Source organism: Diceros bicornis, chromosome 14 (assembly GCF_020826845.1).
Source record: "Diceros bicornis minor isolate mBicDic1 chromosome 14, mDicBic1.mat.cur, whole genome shotgun sequence".
NCBI lineage: Eukaryota > Metazoa > Chordata > Mammalia > Perissodactyla > Rhinocerotidae > Diceros > Diceros bicornis.
In genome coordinates this window covers 2,020,479-2,032,186 of record NC_080753.1, presented here as the reverse complement: position 1 = coordinate 2,032,186, position 11,708 = coordinate 2,020,479, and the positions used below count along the sequence as shown (strand labels likewise).

The following is an 11,708-nucleotide window of genomic DNA, read 5'->3' as shown; positions in this document are numbered from 1 at the left end:
TGTCTTTTCATTTTGATCTTGATTTTGTTTGTCTTGCAGAAGCTCTTTAGTCTGATGAAGTCCCACTTCTTTATTTTTTCTTTTGTTTCCCTTGTCCGAGCAGACATGGGATTCGAGAAGATGAGGGTCACTTTTATGCAGGGTCTAGGCTAGGAATTGGCCCTATAAAAAGTATATGACAAGAGCTGGCCCCATGGCCTAGTGGTTAAGTTTGGTGCACCCTGCTTTGGCAGCCTGGGTTTGTGGGTTTGGATCCCAGGTGTGGACCTACACCACTTGTCAGCTGTCCTGTGGTGGCGGCCCACATACAAAATAGAGCAAGACTGGCACAGATGTTAGCTCACAGCAAGTCTTCCTCAGCAACAACAAGCCACCCCCCCAAACCAAACCAAACCCAAGCAAACAAATAAGAAGTCTAAGACACAGACTCCTGCTCATTGCCTTTCTTAGCATCGGCCCCACCAGGCAAGGGCCATGTTTATTCTGATCACATAAGCCTTATATGAGAAATTGCTAATAAGCCATGTGGAAATTCATAAACAGAAACCTCATTAAATTGTAGTGGGAAGGCCAAAAGGCAGGGCACTCAGCCCTATCTTGATAGCAGAACCCAACAGGAAGAAGACAGACTTCCCCTCCTTGACCATCAAGAAGAGAGAGACTGTCAGCCAACCAGAGACTGTCTCAACTCAGCCCTTTAGAAGCCACTGCATATGGAACTCTCAATTCTTCAATTCTTCTTATTTACAACAGCCCCCAACTTCCTCTTCTCTGTGAAACGCTTCTCCTTCCTTGCTGCTGGGGGCTAGCGACGGTTTCAGATCCCAAATCAAATTGTAATTCTTTGCTGATCCCTCAAAAAGTGGAATGAACCCACTTTTGCTGGAGAAAAAACTGGCTGTCTCTGTAAGGTCAACAGCCACAACATGCTGAACGTTCCAGTCGCCTCCCGCCAGTTGGCATCCCACAAGCCTGGACACCAGCTCTGGGCTCTAGTCAGGACCCTCTCCATGCCCCGGTGGTCCTCACCTTCAGTCAAGACCACGGCTTATGGCGCTCTTTAGCTGACAGCCCGGCGTTCGCTCCTCAGCCACACTCGGCTCCCCCGCCCCCACCGCGCGGCTCTGTGACCCGGCAGGTCACTCAGGCGTGTGGACTCTGGACTGGACTCCCGGCTCCCCCTCCACTGCGCGGCTCTGTAACCGGCCAGGTCAGTCGCCCGCAGGCCGCTGCCCTCCCGTGTGAGGGGGTCAGGTGTCCCGGTCCGACGGGGCGGCAGGAGGCACTGGCTCACGGCGCAGCAATTATCAGTGGTAGCCCTCCACACGTCAGGACCACACACTTCTGTCCGTCCACGGGAGGGGCGGCTGTCCACTTCAGTCCACATCTCCAGCCTCCAGGACCCGGCCGCTTCAGAACTGCAAGGGACTCGTCCTCGAGTGTAGACACGAGTCCACCTAGGCACTTCCGAGTGTCCAATGTCGCGCCACCAAGGGCAGAGCCCAGGAGGCAGGGGAGAGCGGCTTCCCTGTGAACAGTCTTCCTGTGCCGGGTTTCCCGAGGCCCTCGGCGCCAGTCACGTGCACACTGGGGACGCCTCCAGCGGGCAGGGCGGACGCCCTTCCGGAACCACCGCGCCCAGGGCCGCACGCGGACAGGGCTTCAGGGCGGCTTCCGGGAAGACCTGCGCATGCGCACGGCGGCGCGGGCTTCTTCCGGCGGCGCCCGGAAGTCGTGGCCCCGCCCTCCGCCCCTCCCCTCCCGCCGGCCTGGAGGTGCGTGCGGGTGGCCGCCGAGGGGGCGGGACACGTCGGCGCTGCCACCGCTGCCGCTTCCTGGGCTGCGTCCCCGCGGTCGGTCCCCGGCCAGGCTCCTGCCCGCGCGTCCGCCGCCGCGATGGCGACGCGCTCCTGCCGGGAGAAGGCGCAGAAGCTGAACGAGCAGCACCAGCTGATCCTGTCCCGGCTGCTGCGGGAGGAGGACAACAAGTACTGCGCCGACTGCGAGGCCAAAGGTGCGGCGCCGCGTGACCTTCCGGGCCCGCGGAGGGCGGGCGGCCCCTCAGGATGCCGGGCAGCGGGGAGCGGGGACCGGGAGTCGGGGCCGGGGAGCTGGCAGCGGGGGGCGGCGGCCGGGAGCGAGGTCCGGGGTCCGGGAGCGGGGTCCGGGGTCCGGGACCGGGGGCCGGGGAGCGGGGGCCGGGGTCTGGGACCGGGGGGCGGGGGCCGGGAGTGGGGTCCGGGAAGCGGGCAGCGGCGGCCGGGAGCGGGGTCCGGGGTCCGGGACCAGGGACCGGGAGTGGGGGCCGGGGAGCGGGCAGCGGGGGCCGGGGTCTGGGACCGGGGGGCGGGGGCCGGGGAGGGGGCAGCGGCGGCCGGGAGTGGGGGCCGGGGTCCGGGACCGGGGTCCGGGAGTGGGGGCCGGGGAGCAGGCAGCGGGGGCCGGGGTCTGGGACCGGGGGGCGGGGGCCGGGAGTGGGGGCCGGGGAGCGGGCAGCGGCGGCCGGGAGCGGGGTCCGGGACCGGGGTGCGGGGGCCGGGAGTGGGGTCCGGGGTCCGGGGAGCGGGGTCCAGGAGTGGGGGGCCGGGTCCGGGAGTGGGGGATGGGGGGCCGGAGTGGGAGCCGGGGAGTGGGCAGCAAGAGCCGAGGAGCGGGGAGCAGGGAGCGGGGGTCCGGGGTCAGGGCTGCTCTCCTCCCGCCTCCGCCCCGCTGCCTCCGTGGCCGCCCTGGGGTCTCGGCCGCCTCGGCCCCCCGGACCGCGACCTCCCCTCGGGGCTCCGGGCCCGGGCCCGGCCAGCCGCCCGCCTCGGCCTCTGCTTCCCGGGAGACACGCGTGCTCGGGGTGGGTTGGAGTTTCGCCGAATAAGGCAGTTGGGGAGGGGGCTTTTTAGTCTGGGTGTGAGCCAGAACGGATGGGAATTTCACCCCCCGAGTCTCGGACGGGGGGTCAACAGGAATCAGATTCTCTCTGACCACCCGGTTGGGCAGGATATGTGGACAGTGGTTTGTGTGTCCCATCCACGTTGAGGGGGCGTTTTAAGGATTCAGAGACGAAAAAGAACCTAATTTTAGTTTGTTCAGTTGGAGGGTTTCTGCCTCAGCCTCTGAAATAGAAACTCTATTTTTAGCCTATATGTTTTGGGATTGGAGATCTGATTTATATTTAATGTTTTATAAGTAATCTCATGGGACAAATGTTTCAGGTTTTTAAAAACAGACCTCTCGTGTGGTTAGGAAAAGATCTTGCTTATTTATAGATTGGCTTATTTGATGAGAAATAGGTAGGTCTCCACAGTAGGACTCAGTCAGTCTTTGGGAATGTCATTTGAGGTTCCTGCCTCATTCGACCTGGAGTTGTCCTGAAGCTTTACTGTTCTTCCTCAATACTACGTCAGTGAGTCACGTTTCAGTAGGCTGGTGCTGTTGGATTAGCCTGAGCCGCACGGCATCAGGAATTACTTCACTGCCAGAGCAGGTACTGGACTCCAAGAAGATCAGATGGGAATGCTGTAACCAGACCATTTATGAAGCACTTTCAGTAAGGTGGTAACTTTATTGAGCCAATCTTATGTTTATTCTATGAGACTTTTCAGGTGATGAGTTAAAAATGCCTGGTTATTGTGGTAGTATTTGTTTACCTGGTATTGATTATGTGTGTGGGTTTTTGGGGGGATACTGTTATGTGTTGAGGCTCAGGTGCTCACTCATCACTGCACTGAACACTGAACAGCGGCCCTTTGAAAGGCGAGAAAAAGGCAGGAGCAGAGGTTACAGAGTAGGCATTTTGAGTAATAAGTAACATGGTTAAATAGAGATGCTAGTAAATAGTAAATCTATTCATTAAAAATGGAATTATAACAGTTTTAGTTATTATCTCCCTTTAGGTATAGAAATCATTGAAAATAATTTTTGTTCAAATTTTTTTCCCCAAAAAAGTACTTTATAAATCAAACTTTTCAATAATGCTTCCTAAAATAATTTATAAGTTTTTAAAAAGCTGCTACTTACCACTTGTTAACATTTTTATTGTCTTTTTTTGAGGTGGGGGGAGGAGAATCATGTATTTCTCAAATTAGGACAAAAAATTTTATTTCTTCTGCCCTGAGGAATAGGGAGCATTAGTTTTGCTATTTGTACTGCCACTGAGGTCAATAGATGTATATTGAAGGAAGATCTGTTTTATTTTGGTTTTGTTTGGTCTTTTGTTTGTGCGTTTGTTTGCTTTTGAGAAGTGGAGGAAGTGGGAGAGAAGAGAATAGTATCCAGAGTTCAAAGGTGCAAGGTGAGGCGTATGAACTCCACAGTCAGGATTTAGGAGGATTGTTATTTTTTTCCTTGTTCTGCTAAATCTGGAATGTTGAAATGATCTTCTAAATTATTTTACTGTTTTATCTTGAACTTGCAAGAAAAAATATCATGGTTAAGGCCACTTACTGGTTTAATTAGACTTGATTTCATAGTTGTAATAATTGAAAAATTTGACATGATTGGGCAATTAATAGAATTAAATATATTTTGTAAAGTTTTTGAGTCTTTGGTATGGTTGAACCCCATTATGGAGCTCTTAGTAGAATTCTTGTTACATGATTTTGGATCTATTATTATATATGCCAGATGACATAATAAATGTAGGTAGTGAAATTCTGATTAAATTTACTTTTAAAAGACATGCTAAGGGTCTCATTCTACAGCTCAGTTATAAGTTCCTTACTGTATATATGTATTGATGTTTTCTTCACTAACAAACTACGTCAAGCTTTTCATGTATTTTGAAACTATTTCCTAGCTAACTCAATTTTCTTTCTTTCCAAGAATGCTTCCCCCACTGCTCTTTGAGAACATGTACCAAAAACTGAAGTCTAGGGCTAGAGATTGCCCTATTCTGTAGACTTATAATAGCTGGCAGAGGTGTGTCAACTGGATTTTGACATTTTCTTACTGAGTCCCTGGTATGTTTCCTGAGTCATCAGTATTTAGGAAGTGAGGAAGGAGAAAAGAATGGCATAGGTGCCAGTTTTCTGCTCTTGAGCCTACTCCTACCAAATCTGTTGAGCAGTGGGAGAGTAAGAACAGGCAGATAGAGCTGTGCTCACTCCCCCTGGCCTTGGTCGTGACTCTGGGGAGCTGTAAAGCAGTCCTGTTGGTTGTTAGTTGGTGGCACTTCATGGAGCAGTGAGGATTGAGAGCCCTTTGCCAACTTAAAGATAGTTTTTACTATTTAAAATTTCGTCCACAGTAAATACTAGCTTTGATTCTGAACACCTGTAAGTTGGCATGAAAATGTGTCTCCTGCCCAGTGAGTTTGGGGGTAGTCAGAAACGTGAGGTTTTTGAAGCCTAGAGAGAGTTTTGTTCCGCCTGTCTGGAACTGAGAGGTTAAGCTCCTTGTGCAGATCACACACTCGTTTCTTCATTGGCAGATCTTGACCTGAGGGGACATGTTAAGCACTGTGTTGGACTATGGGGCCAAAACAATTTGTAAGACCTAAAGGAGTTTTTTTAGTGGGGGGCTGCATTTTTGCAAATGAATAATTCCAAAACAACGTACTAAGTATTGTAACAGTGGTTATAAGAAGTCACTGCCTCCCCACTTATTTTGGGCAGCTGTCTCCCTTGCATCCTGACTTCTGTCCGTTGATGGTCTTCACAGTTCCTAGACTGCTGCCTCAAGGCCTTTGCACACGCTGTTCCTTCTGCCTAGGAAGTTCTTTAACAATTTTTTGCCTGATCATTTTTATCTATCTTCCAGTTTCTGCTTAAATGTCTTTTCGGGGGAAATGGTTCTCCCTGATCCTTCCAGATTAAGTTAGACTTCCATTTATACATGTAAGATGCACCCTGAATCTTTTAGTACACTTACCACAATTGCAATTAAAAGTTATTTGGGTGTTTACTGGGTAATCTATATCCCTGTTGGATTATAGCTGTAAGAGAGAAGAGACCTTGTCTGTCTCATTTTGGCTTGTACCCCCAGCTCTCTGCACAATGTGTGACATGTGGTAGGTAAATGTAACTCAGCAAATATCTTTTGAATGAATGAATGTGAGTGAGCACAGAGCCAAGGGCAGGCAGCAGGTTTTGTGGAAGTGAGTGCACATATGGGCCTGTGGAGTGACCCTGTTGGGAAAGATTCACAGGAGTCTTGTGTGAGCTAGGTTCTGGAGGTGGAGTGGGATTCCACCAGATGGAGAAGGAATTAAAGGACACAGTCAGCTGCACACACGAGGTACAGATGTATGAGAGAACGTAAGAGGTTTCTAGATGGCCTCTTTTTGATAAGCTTTCTTTAAGCACAGTCAGATTTGGTGGTGGCAAGTTGGAGGAAGACCTGGAATGGTGAGAGATTGCAGGGAAGTCACCTAGTTATAACAGTAGTCCAAGTGAGTGTAAGAGGACCTGACCTCACCTAATGTCAGTGTGTCGGAAGTCAGGGTGCAGGGCAGGAATCAGAACACGGTAGCTATTTTAAGGAATAAGGTGCTTACCACATGGTTGGAAGGTCTAGAGGAGCAAAGATCAGGGAGCTACTACTGGACTTCTGGTTTCAAGGCCGTGCACTGTGGCCACTGCTGCCACTACCGCCACTGTCATGGCTGCTTCTTACCCATGAGGCTGGTGAGCTGATGGGGAACCAGGGTTACTGCAACCATTCAGTATCTATTAGACATTTTTGTCATTTGCCCTTACTGTAGGAAGGTAGCATTGGCTGCTCTTGTGCCTTCCATGTGTAAATAATTGGCAGACCTGTGTCCAACACCTGACCTTCAGGGGAGTCTTTTAGTTTTCCTACCTCTTCAAAAAGTAGAAACATGAAATGGAGGTTGTGAGACCTAGTCCAAGAGTCCACTACAGGAAATGAGGACGGAGAATGTTTTTCATTAAGTGGTTAATATTTAAGACTTGTGATATAAACCTGTTTTAAAGTAATTCATACTAAAATGTGAAGTTCACCTTGAGGATCGGCAGTTTATGATGATGTTGATGCTTGTAGGATAAAGTCATGAAGACAGAGGTCTGTGACGATCATTCATCTGAAGAGGCCTGCCAATCTGAAGTTCTCTCAGAATGCTCAGCTTCGGTCTGATGGGCCTGTTGTTCTTGTGCTTCTGCTGATCTGTAGGTTTTTCCTGATGGAGTGCAGAGGCCTGGTGTCAGCCGGGGTGGACACAGTTCAAAACTTGGACCACACGTTGTCCCACTCCTTTGTTCCCTCCTGATTCTTCTTCGCCTTTTCTTAAAGATTAAAATATTCTTAATTTTATTTTATTTATTTTTCCCCCCAAAGCCCCAGTAGATAGTTGTATGTCATAGCTGCACATCCTTCTAGTTGCTGTATGTGGGATGTGGCCTCAGCATGGCCGGAGAAGCGGTGTGTCGGTGCGCGCCCGGGATCCGAACCCGGGCCACCAGCAGCGGAGTGCGCGCACTTAACTGCTAAGCCACGGGGCCGGCCCTAAAATATTCTTTCACCTCTTGATTTCATTAATTAAGGAAACGTATGTCTCTTTAATTCTTGCTGTACAAGATATATTTAACCCTTATTGACCCACGAGGACTTAAACCCATGCTCTCTTTAAGGCAGAGTCAAATATTTGACATTCTAATTATGTACTTTATAAATTCAAGCCTTCTCTTACTGCTGCTGCTACTAGTCTTTTCACTGGATAGAATCAACTCATTTATCTTTCCTTTTTTCAATAGAAGATCAAAGAAACTTGGAGGCCATTTCGTTTAAGTTGCAATTATTATCAAAAGTGTTGACTGCCTTCGTTCTGACCACTGTAAAGAGTTGATTTGACAGACATATAATTTTGTTGGTAAATCAGTATTTCCTGGGCACTGTGAAGATTATGTGTCATGTCAGATACTGTTTTGTGTGCTAAGAAGTTTTGGGTATGGCCCACAAACTGGTTAGAGATTTCAGTACACATGAAACGATGATCAGTTAAGGTCTAATCTATGGGTAGACTGTAGATTCATTAAAAGTTTAGTGATGGGGGAGCTCAGTGTGCCTTGGAGAAGGTACAACTGTAGGGTTGAAAGTTCAAAACAAAACAGAACAAATTATAACATTGTATATATGCATGTAAGTTACATGGTGCTTTCTTCCTACCAGGCCTTGTTGTGTATTCATTCATTTCATTCTCAAAACAACATTTTGAGGTAGGTAGTATTATTATCCCATCTTACAAATGAGGCACACAGAGCTTAAGTAACTTTCCGAAGGTTATATAGCTAAAAAGTGGTAGAGCCAGGAATTTTTTCATTAAAAGAAAAAAGTTTTTGATGGCTGCTATATTTCAGGCACTTTTTCTAGAAGCAGGGAGAAGGTAGATGAGGTCCATGCTCTAAAGGATCTACTAGTCTATTGGATCTACTAATTTGTTGGAAGTAGGTCTGACTTGCAAGGTTGGCCCTTGGCTGGCATCAGGGAACTTGGATTTGGGGAGGGTCTGATCACCCTTAGTGATAAACGTCAGTCACTGTGCCTGAACTGTACAAATAGTGTGGTTTACGCTGAACACCTGCTTTCCTTCTGAGAGTCTGGAATTTGCATATGAGCTAGGCAAAGGTGCCTGTGTGACCGGCCCCCTCAGTAAAAACTCTAGGTGCTGAGTCTCTCATGAGCTTCCCTGGTTGGTAACATTTCACACTTGTCAGAACTCATTGCTGGGAGAATTAAGTCTGTCCAGTGCAACTCCACTGGAAGGGGGGGACGTCTGGGCATTTGTGCCTGTTTCCTTCTAGACTTCGTGTCGCTTTCCCCTTTGCTGATTATGCTTGGTCTCCTTCTCCTGTAATAAATGATAGCCATGAGGACAACTGTATTGGAGTCTTGTGAGTCCTCTTAGCAAATTACCGAACCTGAGGGTGGTCTTGTGAACCTCCCAACGTAATTGATAATGTGTATTTTCCTCCAGTGTACTGTACAGGACATGTTGGAGTCTCAGCGTATCTCAACCAGCTCTAGAACCTAACCTACTAGCAAGGGTACAGCCCGGAGGAGCAGGCATGAACATTAGAGGAAATTCTGGCTGTACTGGGATGATACGGAGGTGGGAATTGGACTGTAGTGTCAGGATTTGAACCCAGGAGGTCCAGCTCCAGAGTTTGTGCTGTTAACCACGTGTTCGATGGCATGAAAGATAAAACCCATGCTTTTGCAGTTGAAGTTTTGTGATAGAAGAGATTATTGTTGGAAAGAGACTGTCCCCTTACAGCTGACTTAATGTGTTTCTCAAAGAAATTATTGTCAAACCTGCTCCACTGTGCACAGTGTCTGTTTTATCTCTTTGCATCTAATAGCAGAACCGCCATAACTTCAAAATACTAATATAAACAAAACAGAACTTTTTTCTGATCACTAAACTTTATTCTACAAATTGAATCTATAGACAAGTCCTTTAGTGTTCTTTTTTGTTTTTGGTCTTCCATATAGCTTCTTTGTTTGCTATTTCTGCAGTTATGTCCCTAGGTCAGTTACTGGTCATCTACCCTGGCTTTTTTTTTTTTTTTTGGTGAGGAAGATTGGCCCTGAGCTAACATCTGTTGCCAATCCTCCTCTTTTTGCTGAGAAAGATTGGCCTTGAGCCAACGTCTGTGCTTATCTTCCTCTATTTTGTATATGAGACGCTGTCACAGCATGGCCTGATGAGCGGTGTGTAGGTCTGCACCCGGGATCCAAACCTGTGAACCCCGGGCCACTGAAGCAGAGTGCACAAACCCAACTGCTGCACCACCGGTCTGGCCTCTACCCTGGTTTTTAAACCGCAGAAACAAGATGGTAGACTTGAAAGAGCACTGGCCTGGGTTAGTTAAAGTAAAGCTAGATTTGAGTCCAAGCTTGGCCTCTGACTTGCTTGAGCCTTACTGCAAAGATTGATTTCAGCTGTGACATGCTCCGTGTTCTTTTCTGAATCCCATGCCTCTTGTCAGTTCTATGTCAGCATTTACTATTACTGTTTGTTTTTCAAAATTTCTATTTTTGAGGGTTTAAATTTTGGGGTTTTATTTAACTTTGGATCATGATCAAACCTTTATACTTTTTAAAGCTTTTCACTGATGACTTAGGTCTTGCTGCGTGAATTTACCTGGTATTATTTTTAATTGTCTCAAACCATATCATAGAACTCACAGGAATATTCTTTACAGGTTGAGGAATCCTTTTGTTTGGAACTTTTCCACTTTAATGCTGTCTTGGAGTAGTGAGAGTAAAGTCAAGGAAACCACCACCTCTTCCAGTCAGCTTCTACAGCCCAAGACCCTTTTATTCATCCTTTTAAAGAAAAGACCTAGAAGTCTGTTAAATTTTCAATCACCATGTACATTTATCAACGTCAGTATTTTCTACCTAAGATATTAGGTAGTTATGTTAACTCTGAATGGCATTTAGCTTATAGTACCATATAGAAATGATTTTAAAAAAATATATTGCTTAAAGCAGAGCTTTAGGTAAGATGCTGTTGGAAATATGTGCTAATTTCATGTTCACATATATTTTGAGTGGTAAATGTGAGGACTTGGAGGGTCCAGAGGGAGAGAATTAGAAGCTTTCTAGTAATCCTCCATTGTCTGTGCCCCTCGCCCCCCTCAGCAGATTATGGTCATTTCACAAGAGATCCAAGTGATTGCTTTTAGGAGTGATTGATGATAGACCTTCAGATGTCTGTCATTGATCTTTTGTAAAGAATGCATTTCAAGGACCAGTGATCAGCTCGAATCCAAACTTAAAAAAAGAAAATAAAGGGGATTTTAATGTGGGAAATCATATTTAGAATAGCTTTATCTTCCGGTATAAGGTAATTCATTAAAAATTATGCTTTAGTCTAGATGTTTCTTAGTTCATGCATTTCTGCTCTTGAAAGTTGCTTTTGGTGTAGGGTGGTGATGGTGCATGCTGCCAAAAAACTAGCAGAAGTATCTTTATTGAAGTTAAATGATCATCACTGATATTAATTTCCTATTGCTGCTGTAACAAATTACCACGAACTTAGTGGCTGAAAACAACACAAATTTATCGTCTTACAGTTCTGGATGTTAGAATCCAAAATAAGTCTTAACTGAGTTTAAATCAAAGGTGTTCCTTTTGGAGGCGCTAGGGGAGAATCTGTTTCCTCCTCTTTTTCCAGCTTCTAGAGGTTACCTGTGATGTTTGCTTCATGGCTCCTCCTCCATCTTCAGTGTATCATCTTCAGATCTCTTTCTCTGCTTCCATCATTACATCTTCTCTGGCTTTTTTAAGGACCCTTGTGATTACATTGGGTTTACTTGGATAATTCAGGATAATACCATTTTAGTGTCCTTAACTTAAACACACCTGCAAAGTCTCTTTTGCCATAGAAGGTAACATATTTACAGATTCCAGGGGTTGGAACATGGACATCTTCGGGAGCCATTATTGGCCCCTGCTTATCACAAGTGGATTTGCGATAAAAATTGTATATTAAACCTAGATTTTTATAAAAGGTACTGCTTTGGATGTACTTAAGATGGCATAGGATGGTGAAGTGAATACAATTTAAATTAGCTGTTCTCACGGAAATTATTTTGAAAATGTTATATGCATGCAGGAGTCATTTAACAAACTCTTTGCAACATGATCATTTATTTAGAAAATCCTTAGAAATTTACAAAAAAAGCTATTAGAACCAATAATTGAGTTTATCAAGGTTGTAGGAATCAAGGTGAATGTAGAAAAAATAACTATTT

At 46.6% G+C, this 11,708-nt stretch overlaps 1 protein-coding gene across 2 annotated transcripts in view; it reads left to right on the top strand.

Annotated features, from left to right (window-relative positions):
• The first annotated feature begins 1,833 nt into the window (after positions 1–1,833).
• Positions 1,834–11,708, top strand: part of SMAP1 (small ArfGAP 1) — a 155,690-nt gene continuing 145,815 nt past the window's right edge. Inside the window, exon 1 of one of the 2 annotated variants that reach the window (XM_058554058.1) lies at positions 1,834–2,014. In XM_058554058.1, coding sequence (XP_058410041.1) covers positions 1,897–2,014 — 118 coding nt within the window. In that variant the 5' untranslated portion in view covers positions 1,834–1,896. The remainder of the gene's footprint in view (positions 2,015–11,708) is intronic. The other variant, XM_058554059.1, reaches the window with a different exon arrangement.